Source organism: Chenopodium quinoa, unplaced genomic scaffold (assembly GCF_001683475.1).
Source record: "Chenopodium quinoa cultivar QQ74 unplaced genomic scaffold, ASM168347v1, whole genome shotgun sequence".
Classification (NCBI taxonomy): domain Eukaryota; kingdom Viridiplantae; phylum Streptophyta; class Magnoliopsida; order Caryophyllales; family Amaranthaceae; genus Chenopodium; species Chenopodium quinoa.
Window position 1 is genome coordinate 851,158 of NW_018744662.1, and position 26,505 is coordinate 877,662.

The following is a 26,505-nucleotide window of genomic DNA, read 5'->3' on the forward strand; positions in this document are numbered from 1 at the left end:
TGTACTGTAGAATTTTATCATCATTAAGAGTAATTAACCAAGAAATGTTGCCAATTAGTACACAATTAACTTGGAATTATATGGCCTTTATTTTTTTATATCATTTGACCCAAAAAGCTCTAACAAAAGATGGGGGAGATGGGTTCATTGTACGAAAAAATTATACTTGGAGTGATGAACTAAACCCTTATAAGCTCTAGCTTAACCCAAAAAGTACTAAAACTTAATTACATGATAGTACAAAAAATGACATGCGGTGTTTGAGACATGGGTAGAGATTCTCTTACTTTCTCCACGATTTTTAAGTGTCTAACTTGTATATGCTATGTGTACAGTCTTGAAATATAACAAGGGTTGAAGTCTAGTATGAAATCCTTCCTAATGGAAAATAAAAAATGTAGAGGCCGTGTATGTACACCAACTCTATGGACTATGGCAAACATAAAATTGGGATTATTCTTATTCCATAACCTCAACACATGGCAATGATGGCATCCTTTAGTATGCGATGATGCGACCTATTATCATCCAAGTTTAGTGTTACATTGTTGTGTAGCTAGGGCTCGTGTTACCAAAACACTTTTTAGCTAAGATGAGACTAATGCTTTCACATCTCATAAAGCATAAGAAGCTCATTTGGAAACAACAACAACGAAAAGAATAATACTTGTAATTCATTGGTTGATTTCAATACCATATCTTGTAAAAATAATGAAGCAAATATACAATATATAAGAGTAACACATGTGGATTGGCAATTCAATCCGGATCCGACCCTACTCCGCCCTGATTCGAGGTAAAAAATCCACTCGAGAAAAAAGTAATTCGAGTTCGACTCCGTTAAAATAATTTGACTCCAAGTTGGAGGAAGGTCGGAGTCGGATCTTTATAAAAATCCGAGAAAAAAATCCGACTCCAATAAAAGTCCGATTCTGACATATTATCGGACTCTGACTCCGATAGATAGTGGATTTTTGTTGGGTCATGGTGGCATTGGGTGTGGGTTGTAAAGGCCCAAATAACCCAATTTCTCAAAGTATGTTGAATAACGAAAAAAACACTCGGAGTCGGATTTAGCCTCTGACTTCCTGTAGGATCGGATTTAGCATAATCTGCTTCGAGTCCGACCCATTGTCATCCTACTTTATAGTTTATACTACTCTGAAACATATTATATCTCATAAATTATACCCCAAATTACAAATAATACTCCCTCCGTTCTTAAATGTAGTTCTCGTTTGACTTTTTACGGTTTTCAAGAGCTCTCAGGAGCTTTATCCGATGTTAAAACGCCTATATCTCTATTTTCATGCGCGTAAAAATTATACTTGATATTATTAATAAAATATACAATGTGACAAATCTAATGATCTCACATGAACCTATAATCACTTACTCCCTCCGTTTTTAAATACTTGCTCCACTTTCCTTTTCCGGCCGTTTTTAAATACGTGCTCCATTTCTTTTTTTAAAAAAGGTTTTATAATATTTAATTCATTTCTCACACTTAGTGGACCCAACATAATACTCTCTCTTCTTATTCTTCCACTACTTTTGCTTTTTACAATTTTTTATTCTCTCAACTACCCCATTACCTCTATATTTTATTACTTTCTCCAATTTCTCCTAAAACTCCGCGCATGGAGAAATGGAGCAAGTATTTTAAAAAGGAAGGGAGTATATATGAACATTTAAATATAATTAAAGTTTTCAAAGTTTGACTCAAATAAAAACTATATTTAGGAACAACTCGTCTTGTGTGTGGCTAGCCACTTCGTGTGACCATTTAAAAAAGTAAAATAACCCTTATAACACTGACCAAGTAACCTTATAACACTGGCTGAGTAATCCCTATAAGTATTATAACACCGACTGAATAACCCTATAATGCTAATAAAGTAACTCATTTAATCCATATTATACTAACAAAGTAATCCTTTGACCAACCATCATAAGAATTTGTGATTTAGGAATGAAGGGTACTCCATATTTTAAAGGATAAAAGAATCCCGAAATAAAGGGGTTGGTTTTAAATACGGAGGAAGTATAAATCCAAGTCTCAATTAAAATTTAAAATAAAAACAACCTTTGTCAGATTGTCACTCTATACAAGTCTATAAATACCTCGGCAGTTAACACGCCTTGTTTCTTCTACATTCTACACCCATCACCCTTCCGTTTCTCTCTCTTCTTTCTCTCTCTTCACTACGTAACAGTATTCTTCTGCCGCCGCCTTTCGGTACTCTTTCTCTCTCCTCTCCTCAATTTCATCATTTTCTTTCTGCTATTTCCCATCATTTTTCCGATTTTTTTTATTTTCACTATTTCGTTTTCTCAATTCTGGTAATTATACTTGTGTTTTTCCCACTAATTTGCTCGTAATTACATTTTTTAAAGATTTTTCTGCATGTTTGTAGAATTTTATTGTGGGGTTTTGAATTTTGATTTTGTTATGAGATGTTGTGGGGTTTTGAATTTTGACTTTGTTCAATATTATCTGTTGACTGTTTATTGTTTGAATTTTCATGTTGTTTGACAATTTTAATTCATTTCTTTGACTTTTTTGCCATAATTTTAGCCATCAATACTACTACAATGATTTTTTCTAGTTTTAGTTTTTATTGCTGTAAAAGTTACATGTATGTTATATATGTAAAATACATATATGGGCATGTGATGATTTTTTATATGAAAAGAGATTATGTGAAAAAGTATGGTAGCTCTAAATTTATGGGATATACCAAAATCCTATTAAACTCCGACTAATCTGGATTCAAACCGCTACCCTTTTGTCTAAACGAGTTGAGCAGTTATTAATGGACCTGTTTGTTTGTGTTTCATGTAGGAGAGTTGTGTGAGAGAGCTTGATATTTTCATTCCAACAATCACATATTTCTGAGATGACTTGTGAGAGTCTTGACCCACCTGAGGGTGATAAAGAACCATTCGAGGAGCTTGATCCTACTGCCCGGTTTGGTCGGTATCCTGACCTTCTTGGAGCGGGAGCTGTGAAGAGAGTGTATCGAGCTTTCGATCAGGAGGAAGGAAGAGAGGTTGCTTGGAACCAGGTGAAGCTAAAGAATTTCAGCCAAGATCCATCAGTGATTGATCGACTAGTGAAGGAAGTTCAGCTGCTGAGCAAGCTGAGGAACAACAATATCATCACCTTGTATCATGTTTGGAGGGATGTTGAGCATAACACATTGAACTTCATTACCGAGATTTGTACTTCAGGGAACCTGAGAGAGTACCGAAAGAAACACCGTCATGTGTCGATCAGAGCTTTGAAGAAATGGTCGAAGCAGGTGCTCAAGGGTTTGGAGTACCTGCATACTCTTGAACCCTGTGTTATACACAGGGACCTTAACTGCAGCAATATATTTATAAATGGGAACGTTGGCGAGGTATATAGTCTATCCTGTGATCCTGTCTCTTAAAATTTTGTTCTGACTGCATCTTTCTGAGTTTGGTCCTTATTCCTGTGTTTTTAAGCTAGCCATACTGCTATATGCCCATAAATAAGCATGATCATTGCTTCATAGTTGTCAGCTGTTCAATGAATCTTGTGAATTGTGAATGGAAGATGCAATACTCTCTGTGTTGGCCCCCTTATGATTGAAATAACCACTATCGAATCTGCTATCTAAAATATGATCAAATGACATATAGCACATGCATAGAAAACTGATCGAATTAAGAAACTGTACCATAATTTCTTCATTAATTTGTCCTTTATGTATATTGATTTGGGGTTAATTGAGACTATTGAGTCAAATTATTGGCCTGTTATGTAACCTTTGATGTAACGAATCTATGTTAGTTTGTGTTTCCATTGACCAGGTTTTTGCTGCTTGTTTATGCAGGTGAAAATTGGTGACTTTGGCTTGGCAGCAATAGTGGGTAAGAGTCATGTAGCACACTCGATACTGGGTACACCAGAGTACATGGCACCGGAGCTGTATGAGGAAGACTATACAGAAGTGGTGGACATATACTCTTTTGGGATGTGTTTGCTGGAGATGGTGACTATGGAAATTCCTTACTGCGAGTGTGATAGTATTGCCAAGATATACAAGAAGGTGACTACTGGAATTAAGCCCCGGTCTTTTGACAAGGTGAACGATCCAGAGGTGAAAGCGTTCATTGATAAGTGCATCGCAAAGCCTAGGGAAAGACCCTCTGCCTCTGAACTCCTCAAGGACCCTTTTTTCGCAGAAGTAGATGATGATGATGATGATGATGGTAACAACTTCGCAGAAGTTGATGATGATGATGCTAGTAACAATAGCTCGTCGTAATTTTACAACTTAGTTGATCAATTTGTCAAAGCATGTATATAAAGTCAAAGTAGCCAAGTGTCTCAATCTATGGATTGATGACCAATAATGTTATTGTTCATGTATGCAGCAATTAATCACAGTAGGATTTAACGATGGTATAATACCAGAACAAGATCTGAATAGAAAATTAGAAATGCATTTTTCTGTGTTGAGTGAATCATAAGTTCAGGAAAAGGCAGATATTACTTTGTATATACTTTCATTTTATCAATCAATCAAATTTAGTGCTATACTTCGTGAATATGATATGTGCTATCTCTTGATGAGCACATAAAGGTTGTTGCTTACTTTGTACTCTAATACTCAACCTTAGCATAAGATTATCTCTACAAGACTCTGCATCCATGACATCATAATTCGTAAGGCCATAAACGTCGTATATCCTATCAATTATCAACCTCAATGCATTTAAGACCTTCTGATTGAGGTGGGAAAGACTAGCCTTTATCCATCATAGTTAGGCTTAGGTTTGAGATCATTTATTAGAGCATTAGTTTCTGTTTAATTAGAACCTACTTAACTTTATCTAGGCCTAATTGTGGGTTTTAAGAGTTGGATTAGGTTTGAACTCCTAATTTACATTAATTAATATTACTTGTAAGTTTTATTTTATGGAAATTTTTGTGATTACGTTTGTGATAAGAGTGATTCTAATTACATGTGTTCAAGTAGATCATTATTAGGTTTCTATCTATTAGTTTTACTTGGTTGTTTCTCCTAGTCATCATAACTCACAAGGGGATTAGAAGGTAAGCATTTGATGGTGTCATGCTATTAGTATTAGGCGGTATGGCCATGTCCCACTGCCCATCGTCAAATAGTAGCAACAAGCAGGAACTTGAAACAATCTGCACGGGCATGCCACTTATGAATCAGGCTTGGTATCCTCCTTTCAGCTTTGACTGTCTCGTGTTCTGACCTTCTGTTACTTGCTATGCGCGGTTGTGCATACAAGCGTGTCTTTTAGCTTTAAGGCCTTTAACCCAAGCCAAAACACCTCATGGCTCCATCACTCCATTAAATTTACGTTTTTGGTGGCTTAGAACTTGGAATTGAACTGCAAACAACACTTAGCCTATTAGACACTCCAAAGTCCAAACTATACATATCAGAGTTCCAATTTTTCTTCTTCTAATATCAGGTTGAATGTTAATTTTTTTTATTTTATTATCTGCAACTTTGTTATGTAGTTAATCTATTAAACGCTGCAACTGAACTCCATATATCTTCCATCTTAGGCTCCAATTGTGGAGCTAGTGATGTAGTTGCCAATTTAGTGGACTGAAATGTTGGTTACCAAAAGAAAGTTTTAAATACTCCGTACTTGAAAGTTAGTATTCCGTACTTCATATTATCTTTGAACAAAATTTGGCAACTTATACATAATTCTTTGACTGCAGAAAAGATCATTTAAAGGTACTCCATAATATTGTCTGCAATATACAAGTACGATCACATTTGAACTCTCAGTAGACAGAAGCAAAAGTACATTAAAAAGGAGAGAACAAAGCAATAGATAGATACTAGATAGAGAGTACTCAGTATTATTTATAACTATTAGAAGTAAAACGGGCACTTCTGCAATTGGATCATCATCTTAATGTACTGACTTCGTGATTTAAAAAGTGAGACAAAAGCTACATACGAAGTATAAGGCTTAATTTAACAATATAACATTAGCTGCAAATGCAATGTGATTAAGAAAGATGGAAGTACTAACTACTTAACCACACAAAAGTAACTTTTCTACTATATACACCGAACTATGAAGAATACTCCACTAGATCAGCAATAGCCGAGATAGCTAGTAGATGCACGCCTTCACACCCTTAAAGAAAAGGGCGCTTATGAAGATGCTTAACCAGATTAGGAGACACATGTTTCTTCCAGAACTTCTGGAACTGTAATATCCTTCTTAATGTGGCTAGTTTCGAGCACAGCTCCAATTACTGCCTGCCCGTTTACATAATGCTGGCGGCAAACAGGCATGTATGACTCAGCTCCGCCTATTAGTTCTGTCTGCGTCTCCCCTACCTTCCGCAGTGTGAAGAAAGCACGCTTCCCACACATCTCGCACCGTGCTGTCAGCTTTGTTACAGTATCAGCAAGCGGTATAACATCCAGCACAGATCCAAAGCTCCTCCTGTATTAAAAAGAAACAGCATTTACATCAGAATTTCAGATCAACTCGAGCACATTATACAGAAAAAATGTTTGACAGACTTTCACACCTCAAGTAATCACCATCTAGCCCTGCAATCACAATGGTTTTCCCATCTTTCTCAGCTGCCTTACAGCAAAAGTCGTAGAGGTCATCGAAGAATTGTGCTTCGTCTATGCCAATTACATCCAACTGCAAACAAACATAAGCTTAAAACACAAATACAATCTAGCCAGTAGCCACAAAGCATATGATATAATAAAAGATTTCAGATATTGCATCAGTTCAGTCATATAATTTCAGGGGCTAACATAACACTTTCATAAAATAGTGTACATAAATATATTCATGAACTATTTAATTGTCAGGTTACTAATTCAAATTACACTATCAACGCAACAATTAATCCAATCGGAAAGAGACAGGAGTATACCTTATCATAAGCATCAAATCCGAATTTCTCTTGGAAAGAAGAGAGATCAGGCAAAGCCCAGCAAGGGAATCTCACTCCATCATGTGTCACAACTGAATCTTTCGCATATCTCGTATCCTTGCTTGATTTAATCATCGCCACAGTTCTAACAAAAATAAAATCAATCAGCAACCAATTTTTTTCATTTAAAATTCACGCTTAAAAGATACACTCTCGATTTTACTTATATATAATCAACACTCTATTAAAAAAAAAAAAAAAAAAAAACCTTATTTATTAATTGAATTACCTAATTCTCTGTTAAATTTGATACAACTTAACATCAGATCTCTGCCAAATTCACATAGAATCTCCATAAATCCCAATTTCTATCATAATTTAATCCTTAACCCAAGAACCCTAACATAAATTAAATCCAAATTCACACAAAATTACAGAAATTTCTAAAATCTAAACTAAGATCAACCCACAAATATAAACTAAAGAAAATAAAAAGAGATGAAAATAACAATACCTGCCATTAGTGCTTTCGGTTTTAACACGACGAAGAAGGGCAGTAGATTTACCAGCAAACATGGGACCCACAATAAGATGAATCTCACCAGGAACAACATTAGCAGAAGCAGCATCGCCATTAACGGCGGAGCTGAGAGAAACGAATGATTTAGTGGAAGACATATTCGGAGAAGAAGGCAAGATGAGAGAGAGAGAGAATTGGAGAGGAGATGGAGGGAAGAATGGAAGAAGATTTGAAAAATAAATAGAAAAAAGGTGTTGGTGTTCGTGTTGGTGTGCTGAGGAAGTTTTGTGAGAGAAGTGAGTTTTTTTTGGGGTTTTGAACGTTTGAAAAAATTGGAGCGATTTATGAAATTTTAATATTTGGGTTTTGGAGGGAATTGTATAAATTTATGTGAGAAGCGGTGAGGTGGGATTTGGGCTTTTTTGAGTCCATTTTCAGCGCCAACTTTTTTATTATCCGTTTCTTTTTTTTTTAATTAAATGCAATTAGTTACAATTGTGTGCTTTCAACAAAAAAAAAAAAAAAACTTTTGTATGCATCCGGTTTACACTAATATTAATGTATATCGAGCAATATAAGGGTAACTTTTAGCTAGTTTTAGGGTAACTTTTTGTCTTTTTTTGGATAACTTTAAACATAATACAATTTTTATATAAATCAATAACAAGAAAAGTTTTATAAGGGTAATTTAATTACATTCAATCACTAATAATTGATTTTAAGTCATTTAAAATTTGATTCTTTACTAATGAAGCGTAGATAATTTTTATTTGAATTGGGTTACTTTAACTCATATTGGGGTAACTTTTATTTATTTCAGCGGTAACTTTTAATCACTTTAGGTTATCTTTATAATGGATGTACAATAATTATTGTACACACGATTTTTTTAAAAATTTTGTGAAAAAAAAAAAATTCAATTGTGTTAATTTAGAATTTGTTATATACATCCGGGTGTAGGGTACACCCGGGTAATTTGCTTATTCAATAATTGAGCAAAAAAATATGATGCTCATTTATTCAATGAACAAAAATTAATGAGTAATTGTCAAAAAAAATTATTAATGAGTAAATTACTGGAGTGTGTAGAACAAGCTTTGAGTATCTGTTATCAGGTGGATTGTTCTAGTGTTCACATTTTCAACATATTCAACTTTTGTAACTATCTATAATTGCAACATTAGAGTAGGTACAGTGTTTTAGAAACATAATCAGGTTTAGATTAAAATGAATTATTAATAATATAAGGTATAATAGTAAGAGGAAATATACTAAAAAATAAATAAATAATGTAAGTTGAGAATTTTAAAACATTTGTGAGTCTTCTTAGACAATTGAAACTCTCAAAGCTTCCTATGAGTCTTCTCAATAACACTCAAACTTTACTCAAAGGCTCAAAGCCTAAACTCAATACAAAAGAACTCCTTATTCACTTGAGTTTGTAGACAAAACTCAAGTTCCATGTCGAAATTCACGAACTTCCTTGAAGTCCTCTTAGGGCATGTTCATATTTACTGAACTGAGCTGAGCTGAGCTGAACTGAACTGAACTGAACTGAAAAATTAAAATGCATAAAAATATATGGAAATGTTCATGAAAATTAAGAACTGAACTGATTGGAGCTGAACTGAACTGAACTGAACTGAAAAATTAAAATGCATAAAAATATATGAAAATGTTTATGAAAATTAAGAATTGAACTGAACTGATTAGAGCTGAACTAAACTGAACTGAAGTGAACTGAAAATAAGTAAATATGAACAGGCCCTTAGTCACACTCAAGCTTCACTAAAAGCCTACACTCAATACATAAATAACTCTCTCGATTAGTTATTTTCAAAACTAAAAGCTTACTACTACCATTTCGTAACAATTGCAATAGAAGACTTTGCACATAGTTTTAGGAAATTTATAGGGTAGGCATTATAGGGTGAATTATATAATATAAAGTTTAGTTAGTGGAGATATATTTAAATGTTACGAGAAAAGAGAACTAATAAAAAAAATACGTAGTAGTTTAGATGAGGTTAATATGGAAGTTTTTTTAGGGAGAGGGGAGATTTTATGGGTGGTTTGCGGGGACAAGGAGGTGCAGCTAAGGAATGGAGAGGGGCGGCATGGGAGGCGGTGGGGTAGGTGGGTGGTGTGGGGTCTTCAAGGTGTCAGGAAAAAAAAAGAAAGAGAATTGAAGAGGTGGTCGATTGTGTGTGGTGGATCCATGGTGGCTCCCATTCCCTTTGTTATTTAAAATAAATAACATTGAAAATCAAAGGGAGTTACATTCTATTATATTATTCTTCTCCTTTCCGTTTGTTTAAATTCCTTTGGTTGAACCAAATGGCCCATAAGTGTTCTAGTAAAGTGGTGATTTGCAGGAAGGATAGAGGAACTCTATTTAAAAACTTGGATCCCACTATCATATTATCAACACTCGACCTTAAAAATATATATATCTCTTCAAAAGGTAGGATCCTTCTACATACTTAGTATCCTAAATCTAAGAAAAGCAATCTTCCTTGCTTCACAAACTAAGCTAATCACTCCAAGCAAATGAGATCCCAATTGTAAGGGAACTCTCCTTACTTTAAAAAAAATAAAAAATTAATAGAATAATGAAAGAGTAATAAAGAAAAAAAAAATCAGATTTACCAAAATATATATATATATATATATATATATATATATGTGTGTGTGTGTGTGTGTATATTGGTAAATCTGAATAATATTGAATAACATCTCCAAAATCCGACTCAAAGTAATCACTTTTTAATTTCTCTCTAGAATTTTATTGTGCTTTATCTTCATGGAAGCCATGATTCATTTAAGGTAAGGAGAAAAGATCTCATTAAATCAATACCTCTCATTGTCTCACATGTTTGTCAATTTAAATACAAAGTCATTGTTTGAGAATATGGCATGGGGGGGGGGGGGGAGATACGAGAATCCACTTCCACGGAAGTTACATGGGAGAAAGGTTAACAAGGAATTAGGTTAGAATGGTATTTACACATTTGGGAAAACATAGAAGTGAAAATAATTTATTGGAAGTCAATTTTAGAATTGAAATGGCATATAACCAAAAGCAAAAGAAATTCTAAGTGTTTCAACATGAGAAACAAAAAATATTTTTCAAACGGTAATATCGTAAATAAATGCATTTTCTTTTTACTGTTCACTAGTAAAACTGCTACTTGAAGTAGTGGTTTTACCCTAATTAAGTTGCTACTTTAAGTTACAATTTTCTCACAATTGTGATTTTGCCTGTAATTTTACAAATTTAACCTTTTGACAAAAAAATTGTATTTCATTTTGAGGAATTAACTAGGGTGACTTCCAAAGGCATTTGTCGTTTGGTAGATTAGTTACTTTTGCAACTTCAATTCTGAATGAGCTTCTAAATGAACATGTTGGCTCTATAGAGTTGTTGAAAAATGTCATTACTTCTTCTCCACTTCTATAATTGATTTCGTGATCATTTATTGGAAAATTATAGAGATAAGCTATCACACGTCACTTGAACATCAACATATAAGTATATCACACTCACTTGATCATCTTTATATAGGTCAAGACTGAATAACAAGAAACAATTGTTGACAACGACAACGACGATAGGATTAAATAGCGAGGTTGCAATGGAAGACGGGAATGGGATTAGAGAAGGTTGGAGGAGTAAAACTGAAGAAAGAACAAAGACTGAAGGAGATCGAGAAAATTGAGGGAAGTTGAGATCAAGGAAAAAAGAGTGAAGATTCGAGGAGGTTAATAGCTTAACTTGATGGTATCAATAGAGACGGAGGAGAAAGAAAAGGGACATAATAAGAAGAAATTTAATAAATAAAAAAAGGACCGAAGATTTAATTTGACAAAGTAGTGAGGAGAGAGATAAAATTAAAAGAGTAACAAATGGATTTGAAATGACAGTTTTTCAAGTAAAACTAGATTAACCCCGTGCGATGCACGATTTTAAAATAAGAATTGAATTATAGACTTTTAACATGTACTGAAAGAAAATAACTTCCTCATTTTTTCTAACTAATTTGTTATTAAATATGAATATACAATTCTCGAAAGTGCATAATTTTCATATTTAATTAAGAAATTTCAATTAAATTATATTATTGACTATTGTTAACAACTCGTAAATAACTAAATAGCATATTATGCGTTGAAAACCCAAAATTTAAAATTTTAAAATTTAAATGGATTATATTTGCAAAGTTATGTTAAATAGGGTAGCTTAAAAATAAAGTTAAAAAAATGACATCATCATTGAATTTTAGAGGGAAAAAATTTAAATAAAAAAGTGACACGTAGACAATTGTGACATCAACGTTTGTTATTTTAGTATATATATAGATTGGTTTTTGGACCGGGCGATGCCCCAGATTTTGACATGGAACTGATCACTAATATACATTGTAATTTATGACTCAATTTTCTTGTAAGTAAACTTGTTGTTCATATTGTCATTTGCTACATGTTAATATTTTGTATTAAAAAAATTGCATAAATATCACAAAAGCTTAGTGGTAAGGCACTTAGTTGTAGAACTAGAGGTTGCATGTTCAAATCTTATGGAGTTTTTTTTTTTTTTTTTTTTTTTTTTATTTTTTATTATTATTTTTTTAAATATAATGATGAGTGCATGAAATACAATGAAAAACAAATAGAAGGAGAGCCACGTGGCGTAATGAGTAGTTGAGTGGTTGACATGGCGTAATGAGTAATTGAGTCGGTGACATGACGTAGTGAGGGGGATTTATTTAACACATGGATTTTGAAACCTCTTAATAAATTAAAAAGATTACAAATTCTTTACATTGGGCTTATTCCCATAAAGACTTGGATTTGTGCTTAATACAAATCCAAATTATTGGGTTAGCTGAACAACCCATTTAGTTCAATTTTAGAATTTCAAATGAAATCCCAAATTCCAAACAAGCCATTATTTAATCTAAAAAACAACCAACAACTGAGATCCATGAACACCAAATCTTCCTTCCACATATGTTCCCCTCATCCTAATTAACAACACAGCCAAGTCCACTTACAAAGAAAAAACACTATTTCCTCTAAAAATTTGACTTTTAGCAAAAAAAAAAAAAAAAAAAAAAAAAAGTTTTTAACCACCAAACTTCTTAAAGTTTATTTTACTACAAAAAAATTTAATACATTATTTTTCACCACATGCCATAAAAAAAACATTAAGTTTAACAGAATGTTAAAAATTCTTTGATTTGATTTTTGTGACAAAGACATGCTATTGTTGGATTGTGGGGGTCATTTTGGTCCTTAGGATCCGATATAAGGTTGAATTGAAAAAAATGATCGTAAATGTCATATTTTGGATGTACACGGTTGTAAACTTGTAACTGGGCCGAAAGAAAAGAAATGATAGAATAATTTTTTTTTTCCATTCACATCAACACTAGAGAAAGAAGATTTGGTCGGGCTAATTAGGTAAATAGAAATATACATTCTTTTTATTTGTTTTGAATTTGGCATAATGATTTCTTTAAATTAGTTCGGAAAGCCTATTTAATATTGTGTTATTTTATCATGAAACAAATCTCATAAAGTATATATTATGTATAACATTATTAATTAAAACAGTGTTTTAAAGAAACCCTAACTTCCAAATAAATGGTAAAAGGAGGATTTCTAGGGGTAAGTTTACAACATTGAAGTATATATTATGTATACTTATACTTAGTTCATTCATCTGATTAGAATATTTAAGAAACATAATATCCTTTTACTTCAATCGGTAGATGTATACACTTTCTTTTTCCATGTATCATCTTCCTCTATTCCATTCGAAGATATTCATATACAACGTTTTTGTTACTAAAATTGGAAACTTTTCACTTTCAATCCATGTGAGGTGGACACTGTTGTTAACCTATATCTTCTCTCACATCCATCCCATCCTATTAAATTCCTTAATATGTATGTCTAAATCTAACAGGGTTTTTATTTTTATAAATATTATTATTATAATAAGAATGGATTATATACATACACAAGCGAGATTTGATCTCATGTTTTGAACAGTACACTTAAATCAACTCCTTTTTTGAACGACCACTAATTTGGAAACCTAAACCCTTATGCAAAGAAAGAGGGCCAATACTAAAAAAATGGGCCAAAAAAGGATGAGCGAAAACCAAGCAAAGAAATGGGCTAAAACAATAGGGATGATTGTGATGGAGCAACATAAGAGAAGGTGTAATGTGTACTATTACAATGGTATGAAATTGCCCATAAGTATATAAGTAGAAGAATGGGAGGACAAGCAATCTTCCCCCATTATCAGATCGAACGTCCCATTTTTCACATCACCTCTATTTCTCTCTCCTCTCTCTTCCTCCTTCTTTCTTACTGTACAAAATCATTTCTTGTTTTTTTGATTTTTTTTTTAAATACCCATTTTCACCTCAAAAACTTCAAAAAAAACCCCCAAAATATATATTTTCATCCACCATTTTTCATTTTCCTACACACAAAATATCCATATTTTTGTCTGTTTTTTTTTTATATTTATTTTGGTTGGCTGTAAAACGCTTCAATCGTCAGTCCAATCTTAATATAATTTTTTTAATTTTAATTAAATTAATAAAAATAGTTGTAGACATTTTTAGCTAATTTTGAATCAAAATTATTATTTGACTTAAAATTGGAAAAAAATAAATAAATTTATAAAAAGGGGACTCCATTTTAATTTTGTTTGGAGTTTTGTATTGAGGAAGATATGCTTAACATGTCCTCAATCTTTCCTCTCATCAGATCTTAGCCTTATTTTTCTCTCAAATTCCGCATCCGGGTCATCTTCAATCGGTGGGTAATTTAATTTGATTTAAATTAGTCTATGTTCATAATTTTGATATGGGTATTTGATCTTTGTTGAGCTACCTGATTTTCTTGATCTGGGATTTTTTTTATATAATTGAAATGTATATGATCGGTAATTTTCAGGGTATTATTTCATAATTCTGGATTTTATTGATCGAATGAAGGATCCGATGCTTTTTTGATTGAATCCGAGAACATACCATTTTGTAATTCGGCATTGTATTTTTGTTGGGGTTTGTGATTCCTTAGGCCAGGTATGCTTCTATTGCATTTCAATTCATTTGCGTAGCAGAATTGAATTTGGTCAATGATAAATGTTGTTTATTTGAGTTTCGAAACTATGTTAGTTGCGGATTATAGCTGAATTCTATGTAAATGTATTGGATCCACGACGAAAGTGTGCTTAATCTTGTTTAGAAAGTTGTGTGCTTGTGTTGGATTGACTTGTTAGCTGCTCGAGTTTGAAAATTCTGTGAGGTTTAATGAAAATATTCTATATTTGGTTTGTAGAAATATGCAATCCGACCTTGGTAAGCTATTTATTGGTGGAATCTCGTGGGAGACGAATGAGGAACGTCTTAGGGATTATTTTAGCACCTTTGGGGAGGTGATAGAAGCTGTGATCATGAAGGATCGGACCACTGGCCGTGCTCGGGGCTTTGGTTTCATTGTCTTTTCAGACCCAGCTGTTGCTGATAGAGTTGTCCAGGAGAAGCACAACATTGATGGAAGAATGGTAATTAACTGGCATATACTTTGAGCTTTCTATACATATTTTTTTTTTGTTGTTTTTTCAATGTATTTTGCAATTAGAATTTGTGTTTTGATGTGGAGGCCAGCTTCTAAGCTTCCAAGGTTTGATTTTTGTCAGTTAATATCAATTTTGGATGAATGCTTAAAGGTTTGCATATATGTGTAGTGCTATGCTTTCATGCTGATTTTGGTTTTTCGGACTTTAGGTTGAGGCAAAGAAGGCTGTTCCTAGAGATGATCAAAACATTCTAAGTAGAACTAGTGGCAGTGCACATGGCTCTCCAGGTCCAAGCCGCACTAGGAAGATTTTTGTTGGAGGCTTGGCTTCCACTGTTACCGAGAGTGATTTTAAAATTTACTTTGAGCAGTTTGGTACAATTACAGATGTTGTCGTGATGTACGATCATAATACACAGAGGCCAAGAGGTTTTGGGTTCATTACTTATGATTCAGAGGAAGCAGTGGATAGGGTTTTAATCAAAACATTCCATGAACTGAATGGTAAAATGGTTGAGGTCAAGCGTGCAGTCCCTAAAGAGTTATCACCTGGTCCTAGTCGTAGTCCAATTGGTGGTTATAATTATGGTCTAAACAGGGTCAACAACTTCCTAAATGGCTACACTCAAGGATACAATCCAAGTGCACTTGGAGGTTATGGAGTAAGAATGGATGGCAGATTCAATGCAATTGCAAGTGGACGAAGTGGGTTCCCTCCGTTTAATTCCGGTTATGGAATGGGTATGAATTTTGAGCCAAGTTTAAATGCTAATTATGGTGGAAACGCTAACTTCGGTAGCAGTCTCAGCTACGGACGTGGTGTGAACCCCTACTTTATGGGCAGCTCAAATAGGTTTGGTAGTCCGGTTGGCTATGATGATGGAAATGGGGGAAGCTCATCCCTGTTTAGCTCATCTAGGAACCTGTGGGGAAATGGGGGACTTAATTATAGCTCAAACTCTTCTACATCCGCTGCTTTTAATGGGTCTGGGTCAGGGACTGGTAATGTTGGAGGATCCTTTGGAAGTGGCAATGTGAACTGGGGTTCCTCACAGGTGTCTGGCCAAGGTGGGGGGAATGCTGTTGGCAGCGGAAATCTGAATTATGTTGGGGCTGATACCAGTTATAATCTGAGTGGTGGAGGCTATGGAAGAAACACTGGAAATAATGTAGCCCCAACATCATCATCTTATGCATCATCAAATGGTGGTGGGTATGATGGGGCATTTACAGACTTGTATGGCAGTAGCTCGATATACGGAGACTCTCCTTGGAGAGCATCAACTCCTGAGAGAGATGGTTCTAGCTCTTTTAGTTATGGGCTCGGGAATGCCGGTCCAGATGTATCTGCTAAAGGGTCTGCTGGTTTTGTGGGCGGATATAGTGTTAATAAGAGACAACCAAACAGAGGTAAGATTTTATGATGAATATTATTATTTTTTGTTCCTTTTTTCAGCTGCATTATGTTATAGACTGATAATCTGATCTGGTATTTTTGATTTAATACTGTAAATGAGTAAAGATTAGATCTTGATATTGTATGAAACTTGTTAATGATCTCTTACATAAGGTAGTAGGTTTAGCCTACAAATCTCAAATTAGTGACTTAAGGTCACAACTCTCAATAGGATTCACTCTAAAATTCTGCCTACCTTCTCATTTCTCCTCTCTCTCTATTTATACTAAGGCTAAAGACTATTAACCTAATAATACCACACTTCCCAAAGTGCCCCTCCTAAGTTAGTTTATTACACATTATAGCCAATGGTGATTTTTTATCCTAAAGAACTTTACCCTCTGAAAGTGTTAGTTTGTATAACTGAAATATCTTGCCAATACAAGAAAATCATGGATATGAGAATTTAAAAACTCACACATTAGAAGCTGATTTTCGATGGAGTATTTTAATGCCCAATAAGAACATATCGTTTTATGCTCACTTCTTGTCTCCTCCTCAGCAACCGTGAACCTGAAACCCCAAAGCACTTGGTGTATATAGTTAAAATTTTATTTTCCTTTTTTGTTAGTTAATTTTCTGTACCATGACCTTGTTATTATATCAATCTAGATTTTTAAATCAATATGGAGTAAAACTTTTTGGCAGTGGGTGCCTGTATATTTCCTTAATATAACCAGATTAATTTGTCTCATTTTAGTGCACTATGGTTTGATGTGACCTTCAATTGTTAGAAGTTAGATATCAATGGCTCATCCTGAAACTCTTTACTAAGAAAGTGCTTAGTTTTGCACCTTGGCTATGCTTCTTTGTTAAATTAACATAGCCTATCCACTAGGCATCAATCGGCTATAGACTTAAAGTGTTTATTTAAACTGAATTAAATTGATGAAACTTTATTATTGTCAAACTTTTTTTTTTTCTTTCCAATTGGTTATCTCAAATTTGGATGCAGAAGGATGATGATTTGGTTTTAGCTGTATCTGATATTCTGAGTGGACAGTTTTGCTAAGTTGGTCTTATATTGCTTTTTCTATATCGGACTCTGATCCTTTTCTAGGAAGGTATTCTTATCATGAACATGGAAGTGTGTTTCTGAATTTCTGATATTCCTCATCATACTTAAAAAGTTAAAAAGATATAACATGATATACATCTTTCATGTTTATTTCTAGAAACTTACTCCGTGGTTAAAATTAAGAAAAGATCTATTGTAGTTCCTTTATCTTCTTGTTGGGAGGTCTGGGTGAGGGTTGGTGAGTATTGTGCTATGGTACACCTGTAGAAAATACTGATATGTTCTCATATATCCACGGCATCCCATTCTTGACGAGGTACAATATGTGTGATGAAAGACCCTTTTCCGTGCCGCTAAAGGTATAGTTTGATCATATTGCTAAGCGGTCATCTACCTATAAGGAATTAAGAATTAACTTCTTGGTAGATTGGTTTACTTGTGCTGTAGTTTCTACGCCTGTTTTTTCCTCTCTGTGGCTCTTTATCAAGAACTTGTTGTATTCTGTAAACCTTTTTCATGAGTGTTGGGGACTGGTGACTTGGTGAGTGAAGACCTGCATCCTAAAAATTGGTGAGTAGAAGTTTCAAAACACTTTAAGGAGTTAGTGAATGTTTAGGATATGGATCAATTAGGTTGATTGTTCAAACTGCACAAATGAGATGTTACTTTAAGTTTGGGTTACTTGCCATATCTTGATTTTGGAGCTTTGCTGAATCTCTGCTGGTATTGGTGGATGGATTTTTACATGTTGGGGGTTACTGTGGGAAAAGAGAAGCTTAATTCGAGGTGCACTTAGTATTTTCTTTTATATGAATTATTTGATATTATGCCAAGCTCAATTTGAGAATTTGTTAATTGTTAGTCTGTTTGGTTCAAGCATCAACTGATGTGTATTTGCTGCTTTTTCTCTCTGCAATTTGTGCAAAATTGCCTGCAGTTGACCCACAGACGTTTCATGCATTAGGTTGATGTACAGATGGACTTGGTGCACTTTTTAATGGCCAAAAGTGGATATTTTTCAAAGAATAAACTTACATAGGTGCTCAATCAATTTTTAGCTGAGCTGATTGATTCACTGTCCTTTGGCCTTTATTTATTATTAATAGGGGGGCATTGTATTAAGAAGAAAGAAAAATGTTCTGCCAAAGAGGAAAGTGTGTTTTTTTTTAGAGTTGAGTACTAATAAGTGGCTTGCCAATTTTGTGCTTAACATTATGAGATCTAGGACAACCTCCACAGAGTGGCATGAAGGAAAAATTCATTGAGTGTGAACCACTAAATCCTGCACATTTGATGATTACTATCAACACAAAACCCAAAGAATAACTAGGCATGCCAATCTTCAAAGGAAATTCCTCCCCTTATTCTTCCAAAACTTACATATGCTATGGATTTATTGTGATGATTTCTTTTGTTAAGGCTTTAATAAGTGCTGCTTTCTTTACATAAAAATTGTGTCTTGATTAGTATTTCTTTATACAATTGGACCAACACAAGCTAAGCTAGCCGTTAGGACGCAATACCACAGCGTTAGGCTCTAAAACAGAACTTTCGCTTGTTGTAGCCATGGATGAACTTGGATAAACCTTGGATGGACTCTGATTTGTTCTTCTTGAAAATAATTCTCTCTCCAAATGCTTTTCAAAAAGATTAGGAGTCAAGCCACCAACTGCAGATGTAGCACTTACACCATCAAGGGTTATATAATGTGTAGCTACTATTTTAGCCTTTTTTTTTTTTTTTTTTTTTTTTTTTTTTTTTTTTTTTTTTGGAATTGGAAGATGTACACTGCTCTGATATCAGTGTTGGAATAAGAAGTGTTTATTCAGGCAGTCACTATTCATCAGTGCTCTCTATCTTGGCCCTAGCAGTTACTGAGGAACATATACTGTTTTATTGATAGAAAGTGGATTCTCTGAGCCAAGGACTATTAATGTGCTCTATGTTTATATGAGAAGAAGTAATGAACACTTGAGATGATTGAGTAAAATTTTTTAGCTGAGGAACAGAATATGGTGTTTTGTTGATGGAAGAGGACTTGCTACTCTTTCATTGACAACACGTGAGTGATGCAAGGGCATAATCACGAGTCTTTTATTATGTGATATAAGAAGTAGATAAAATTTTTGGAAGCATGCTGACTGGACTATGGTAGATGTTTTTATTCAGAAGGTCCTTGTGCTGTATTCTTTTGGTTAAATTTATTTGGAGGTGAGAATTTTAGGTATAATTTTGAGAAGAAAAACCTCTATCAACATGGTGCGCCATAAAGGTCCATAATGTTATTGATTGTTACCTGTTAACAAAGCGGATAATGTGTATATAGCAGCTGCTGATAAGCTCGTATATGTTCCATTTAGTATTCTGACATTGCTGAATGTGGAACCGTAAAATTTTATTCATTCTCTGAACTTACTTTGAAGCCCTGGTGACATTGAGTTCTTATTGCTGAAATTTTTACAAATTAATTAATGTTTAGTATGGGTAAAAAAGTGGTTAAATGGTAAACAATTTATTGTAGGACATGATGTAATTGCATACTGTTGCATCATTGGCATTGGAAAGTATGTCTTTTTGGATACATAGCGTGTATCCACTTACTAAAATTGAAGAGCTTTTGCTTACTAAAGCTGCAGTTCTATTTCTTCTTCTAATGGTTGCATTGAACCTCATACACAATCAGTTATACCCTAGCTATACTGTTTCTTTGCTCTAGAAACCTGTTCCTATGATATTCAGATTTCAATTACTTACAGGCAGTTGTACTGTAGATCTTCCTATGAACTCTAACTGTAGAAAATGTGTACAGATGAATCACTTTGATCTAACTTGAATATGTAATCATGTTTAAGAATTGCTTACATTGATTTTTTTTGTTAATACTACGTATATGTTTCCTTAAGCTTATCAATCATTAATAGTGAATACTCTTGAACATTTTTTGAATTATTTTGATCTCATGTAATTCAATTCCAGAAAGTTGATGTTCCGTATCAATTCTGATTTGTTTTTCTTCTCCCTTGACAGGACTTCCTAGCTAGAAGGCTAAATATCAGGAAATTATTGTAGATGGAGCAATCTGGCAATGCAGATGAAAGGTGACTAAATATAGTCCAGTTTAAATTCTGAAAGTTAATTTACATAGAACTGACTGGAGTGCCTATTCTGAAGATTACGTAGCAATAGGGAAGTTGTAAGGGATTTTGTTTTTGTGGCTTGAGTATTTTGAGTCATCATTCTAGGGTTTTTGAGTGAGGTGTAAAATCAGATTGCGGGATATAGTCAAATTGTATCATTCATCTCCGGGAGGTGTTGGGATACATGGTAAAGGATAGACAAGCCCCCCCTCTTTTTTCTCTTTTCCAATTTTACCATCAATTTTCTTTTCTTTTCTTCTTTTTTTTCCATATATTTTGTTATGTGCTGTAATAGTTATGACAAAGCGCGGGTTCTTGTCAAGTACATTTTCATGTTTCTTTTGGATTGTATGGGGGCTTCTTGTTGATTTACCAGTGTGGAACTATTGAAGGAACCCAACTAGGGTTCTCATGAATAAGGTTCTTTTTATATTTTTCTGATCCTCATTCACTGTAGAAACTTCATGTGGCTGCTGAACTTAATTGTTATTACGATATGACTTGATGAATAATTCTCATTGTTTTCCTTATCTCTTAATAGCAATGGATGAGAATTTTTTTTGCAATGTTTGTATTTTCTGTCTCATAATATAGGCAACTCTAGAGTTTACATGCATGTATAGGTGTTGGTTGAGCATGAAACAGTCTCTCAGTTTCCGTCGACTGTAATGTAAGATAACTTGCATCAGGCTTTGTGACAGTTAGTTTTGAAGAATATGCTTACCTGTCAGACCGGTTCTATCATTATTGATGCTTAATTTCTTTCGTTTGATAAGTTGTTGTGATCTTAAAATGAGAGCATTTTCATTTGTCAAAGTATACAATGGACCTTCAAGGAATCAGGTAAATCCTCCCAAAGTTAGGTGAACCTGTCTTGTGAAAAGTGATGAGCTGGTGATTATAGTCAAGGTTTAGAGAGATTGTGTTAGTAAAGTCCTCAACTCCTCAATATTAGCCACCCATAAAAGACTTGAATCAAAATTACAAAATTCAAAAGATTATGTAGCAGTTAAACAAAAAACACTACTCCCTCTGGAGATAACTACTAAGTACTTATGAACCACTTCTTGGGTGTAGATTACGTTCGTTGATATCTCCCTCCTCTGAGAAGCGCCATCTCTGTAGGAGGACTCCATTTTTATTGGGTTGGATATTTGTTCTTGGCAGAACTGATTAGTGACTTAGTGTAGTTCGACCTCAAAAATACTCGGGCTTGGGTAGAAAATAGAAAATATTTTCAGACATCAGACCCGACTTGACTCACAGATTCGAAAAAAGGGCTTTGGGTTGTTCAAAACTAAATTTTGGTTAAAAGTTCGTCCTGCTGAAAAAAATCCTGTCTAGCTCGAATTGTCGGGTTTGGGCATGAAATATTTGGCCCGAACACAATCCCAGATGAATTGATGCATTGGCCTGAAATGATTTCTCCTCTAAAAACTACTAGGAGAAGACTTTGAAGAATCAAATTATAAATACGGAGTATTTATTAATCCAAATTTCACTTTTTCTATCCTTTATTTAGTTGGTATATACACTCATTTGAAATTTTATCAAATTCGTATTATTTTATATTTTCAAAATATTAACTTTTCTATATTTATACTAATGTATAATTATATACTTTGAACATTATTGATTGTAGGAGAAAAGATGTTATTTTGACATTTTACAAAGAACACAAGTATTTGTTGGTCACCATAAATCATAGAGACACAGAGTAGAGAAACAAAAATTCCAATTTGGAATATTTAAAACTATATATATGTTCTTAGAGGAGTAATAATTTAATGTTGTATTATACGTGTATTATTAAAATCACTATATTTGTAATTTTCCTATAAACTTGTGATCGACAGCTTAGTAATCAAAGTCGAGGAGTTGAAAATGGGGATAACCTAACGATTTCATATAAGAAAGAAAATATAATTACTCGTCTCTATATGAACTCGATTTGGCTTTATTTACACAAATTGATTTAGAAACTTGAAAGTGTAATTAGTTAATTTTGAATAAACAATGTGCTTTAATTTGCAATCAAACCTACTAATATGACGAAAAACTAATAGCATTAGGCATTAGCTTTGGTTGATTATTTCAGAAAGATCAACCCAAATGAGATTAATCTTAAAGATAAATTTATGTGCCAGAGAAAAAGAAAAAGAAAAAAAAAATAATAATAAAAAAAAAACCCATAAATGATTTTTTTGGCGGTAAAAGATTTCGAATACTGGAGAACGTCATAACTATAAGTATATATATAAGTAAATTCTGTAAAACATAACAAAAGGTCAAGATGGCCGAGTTGGTCTAAGGCGCCAGTTTCAGGTACTGGTCCGAAAGGGCATGGGTTCGAATCCCATTCTTGACATTGTTTTTTAAAATTTTGTATTTAATTAGTTGGAAATAAAGTAACTAGATTAATTAGCATCTCATATAGAGGACCAACTTATAAATATATGGAGGAAAAAAAATTGATGCAATAGGCGAACTAGTAGTAATTAAGTTGGGGTAAATGAAGCTTGATTAGCCAAAATATCCGATCCTTGATTCGCCTCTTTGGGCCGTTGTTAGATTATGTAAATAATGTAGTGTATATTATTAATTTGTACTGTATATTACTAATGTATTCTTAGCTTTAACTATAGTGTACCCTTGTATATATATTGATGTTTAATCAATGAGAAAGATCATCGTATTCATTTCCTCCTATCAATAGTTGAATCTTGTAACATACATGGGAAAAAATTAAAAAAAAAATTAGGTGTAGTAAGAAATAAAGAAGAAAGATTATTATTAGGCCCCTTTTTTGTCAAAATTGGAGAAGATTATGGACATTATAGCTTCAATTGATGAACAAAGGAGTAGTAATTTCTTCTCTCGATTATACATTTGTAAAACATAAACCTCAAAAATTGCGAAAAAGAATTTGTTAAAAAAGAAAAAACAAAAAAGTAGAAAGCAAAATTTGTTCATCAATTGAAGCTACCACTAGCTTTCTCCGAGCTTGGATGTGTTATGACTCCATCTCTTTTCAATTTTTCTTCCTCGGCTTTTCTACAAAAAACAACCCAACTATTAACCTCCAATGCTATACATATACCAATCAAGGTAGATAAGCACAAACAATAGGCCAATTTCGCGTAAGTCCGGCTTGCCTCCATTGCTTCAAACCCTTGAAAAACATTCACAACCCCTAAAACCACACAAGCATACCCTACAAAATGATGGTATGACTTCCAATATTTCCTATACTTGTTTGTTGTCTTTGGCCTAAATAATAACGCTAGTGTTTGTAGACTTCCCAAGCATACCGCGATAAACCCTAGCTTCCTATGCAATCCATACACTTTTCCGGGTGATAGCTCCCCTAGTTTAAGCCCTATCGCGAAACCAATGGTTCCTAGGAAGAATCCGGTGAGTTGCATGCCGGCATGCACGTAGAACCACGTAGGGCCTAATGCTTCTATATGTCTTAAGTAACGTGACATGATTATACCTATTGGAAGCATGACTCCCCATGATATTCCATTCATAACACCATGTACTATTTTCAAGGTTTTTAGGTCATTTTCGTGTCTTGCAACACCGGAAAGGAGGTCTATGGTGGTTGCAGAAGAGAGGTCATTGATCGTAGTTGGATGTATGGTAGGTGAATATCCTTGGACATAAACACCGCGATTCCATACAACATGGATCTTTGTTTTGTTAGGGGAGAGCTTGATTGTGGCGTATATTTCAACTTGGGCTCCATCATGTATTGTGGCTAATTTTCCACCATACATTTTTGCTGATGATGTTAACAAGTGGATATGATCAAGAGGGCGTGATAATAATGGAGCCTTTTGGAGTTTAACCGTTGGGTCTAAAATATAAGGGAGGAGGACTAGTTGGCCTGTGTTAGGGTCCGGAAAGGAAATTAGGCTTCGGGTGCCTGTCATCTCTGCAGTAGTAGGATTGATCCCCCAACCTACCCATCCCGAAGGGGATATGAAGTTACCAAAGAAGACAACATCAAGGGTGGCATTATGCGCGTGGTAAGTCCAAGCAAGGGATGCTTGTTGGCTAGGAAGTGTCATACATTTCTCAAAATTTTTGGTACTAGTAATTGTGGTACAATGGGAGGATATAACGGGTCGAAATTGAGGGGAGAAGACTAGGGAAAATAGGAGAATAAGGATCATGGTGGTAGAGGAAGAGCAAGGAGATACTAAAAGAATTGAAGATATATTTAGTGTTCATGATTTCTAATGATGAAAATAAATGTATATGAGTGTGTGTGATAACTAGATGGGAAAATAATGTCTAGGACATGATAATGCATGCTTAACTTTGAAGCCAAGACAATAGTAAAAAAGTTACTTAAATTAGTGGATTATATATATGTTTACATTCAATACAATGATGTTTGGTGGTGTGTTTTAATAATGATGGCTCATATTTATCCTAACAACTTTATTGCTTGGGATGCAAAACTCATGCAATGATGATGAGCTCTATGTTTGTTGCGACATTTGACGCATTTTTAGCGGAAAAAAGATGCATCAAAGCACAATATCTTTATTTTAGGTCGTTTTGTGCTTGGCTTTTAAGCAAGCAAACTTTAAGAACGGATATAATCTTCTCAAAACATTATACACTCGGATCTACACAATAGTATAATAACTTGTTGATTTTTATGATAGTTTATATTAGACATTTGGATCATAAACAAGTTCATAACATGTGAGAGTTTTATCACTTACAAAACTAATAACTGTTAGTGGACCAATTTAACCAAAAGCTTAAGCTGATGGTTGAGGCCCGGGAATATGTTTTATACTCTATCAATAACTGATCGAGCTACCAAGTCCTAAAGTTCTTCGTTCCATCCTAAAATAAATTACTAAAGTAGAATTAACCACTAGTGTTATAATTTGGACATCTTTTATTTATAATTAGAATTTATATAAGACATGCAATTATTATTAGTCTTAAATCACATATAATTGATTAATTAATTGGCTTATTCAATTATGATGGTCTACAATTGAAGGTCATGATACATCATGAAAATCCATCTCTTGGACCTGTTATCAAAGAATAGGTTCAAATACATAATTTTTTTTTAGAAATATATGATTCTTTTATTAGAACGGAGAAATATATGATTCTTTCGTCATAGTATCCTACGTTATTTTACATGATTAAACCTTCAGATTTTTTTTCTCTCTCCAACAAAGCTATTCCTTAGGACTTAGGAGCATTTGGATAAAAAGATATCCATGTATTATTTTAGTATTAAAGGTATTATATTCTTAAATTTTAGAAGACTCGTTATACACAAGTCGTCATAATGGGTACACCAAAAAATTGATTGATGGTTTGTTAACCAACAATCTTCTCCAACAATCATGAAAATATTATTCAACAATCAAAAGTTCAAATTTTATGTATAAAAACGAGCAACAAAAAAAAGTAGAGGGGTGTACAAGTCTAAATTTAGTATTTACACTTAGGGGGCGCTTGGATTGGGAGTATTAAATTAACGGGTAATAAAAGTCAAACCAAACAAAATTAAATTAAACATAGGAGAGGGAGAGCTAGTGATGATGTGATTGTAAGAAGATTTATATAGTGATGGTGTGGTGATAGGTGAAGAAAGGGAACTATTAAGGGCATGAGCAATAGAACAAACCTCTAATGGGTTTGTTCACTTGCCACATCATCATCATACAAACCTCCCATTTAACAAACCTTTCATCAACAATAGATAAACCTATTCAAAGATTTATGTATGGGACCTATCGTCAATACAACTCATCAAAACAAAAAACAAAAAAGTTAAATGTTTAAAGC

The 26,505-nt window shown here is 33.8% G+C and overlaps 4 protein-coding genes and 1 non-coding gene across 5 annotated transcripts; 3 read left to right on the forward strand and 2 right to left on the reverse strand.

Annotated features, from left to right (window-relative positions):
* Positions 1-2,056: 2,056 nt before the first annotated feature.
* Positions 2,057-4,555, forward strand: LOC110701903 (probable serine/threonine-protein kinase WNK11). The gene is made up of 3 exons (XM_021879509.1): positions 2,057-2,239; positions 2,846-3,404; positions 3,864-4,555. The coding sequence occupies exons 2-3, from the start codon at positions 2,901-2,903 to the stop codon at positions 4,296-4,298; spliced, it is 939 nt and encodes a 312-aa protein (XP_021735201.1). The 5' UTR covers positions 2,057-2,239; positions 2,846-2,900; the 3' UTR covers positions 4,299-4,555.
* A 1,283-nt stretch (positions 4,556-5,838) lies between these two features.
* Positions 5,839-7,957, reverse strand: LOC110701904 (thymidine kinase a-like). Its single transcript, XM_021879510.1, has 4 exons — positions 7,449-7,957; positions 6,935-7,079; positions 6,572-6,693; positions 5,839-6,483 (listed from the first exon to the last, which is right to left on the reverse strand). The coding sequence occupies exons 1-4, from the start codon at positions 7,610-7,612 to the stop codon at positions 6,207-6,209; spliced, it is 708 nt and encodes a 235-aa protein (XP_021735202.1). The 5' UTR covers positions 7,613-7,957; the 3' UTR covers positions 5,839-6,206.
* A 5,788-nt stretch (positions 7,958-13,745) lies between these two features.
* LOC110701905 (heterogeneous nuclear ribonucleoprotein 1-like) lies at positions 13,746-21,236 on the forward strand. Its single transcript, XM_021879511.1, has 5 exons — positions 13,746-14,294; positions 14,433-14,563; positions 14,820-15,045; positions 15,269-16,469; positions 20,561-21,236. The coding sequence occupies exons 3-5, from the start codon at positions 14,824-14,826 to the stop codon at positions 20,572-20,574; spliced, it is 1,437 nt and encodes a 478-aa protein (XP_021735203.1). The 5' UTR covers positions 13,746-14,294; positions 14,433-14,563; positions 14,820-14,823; the 3' UTR covers positions 20,575-21,236.
* Positions 21,237-22,957: 1,721 nt separating this feature from the next.
* TRNAL-CAG lies at positions 22,958-23,038 on the forward strand. Its single transcript has one exon. It is a non-coding gene; the product is annotated as a tRNA-Leu (tRNA).
* A 467-nt stretch (positions 23,039-23,505) lies between these two features.
* LOC110701906 (cytochrome b561 and DOMON domain-containing protein At2g04850-like) lies at positions 23,506-25,020 on the reverse strand. The gene has a single exon (XM_021879512.1). The coding sequence runs from the start codon at positions 24,849-24,851 to the stop codon at positions 23,643-23,645; it is 1,209 nt and encodes a 402-aa protein (XP_021735204.1). The 5' UTR covers positions 24,852-25,020; the 3' UTR covers positions 23,506-23,642.
* Between the last annotated feature and the right edge of the window lie 1,485 nt (positions 25,021-26,505).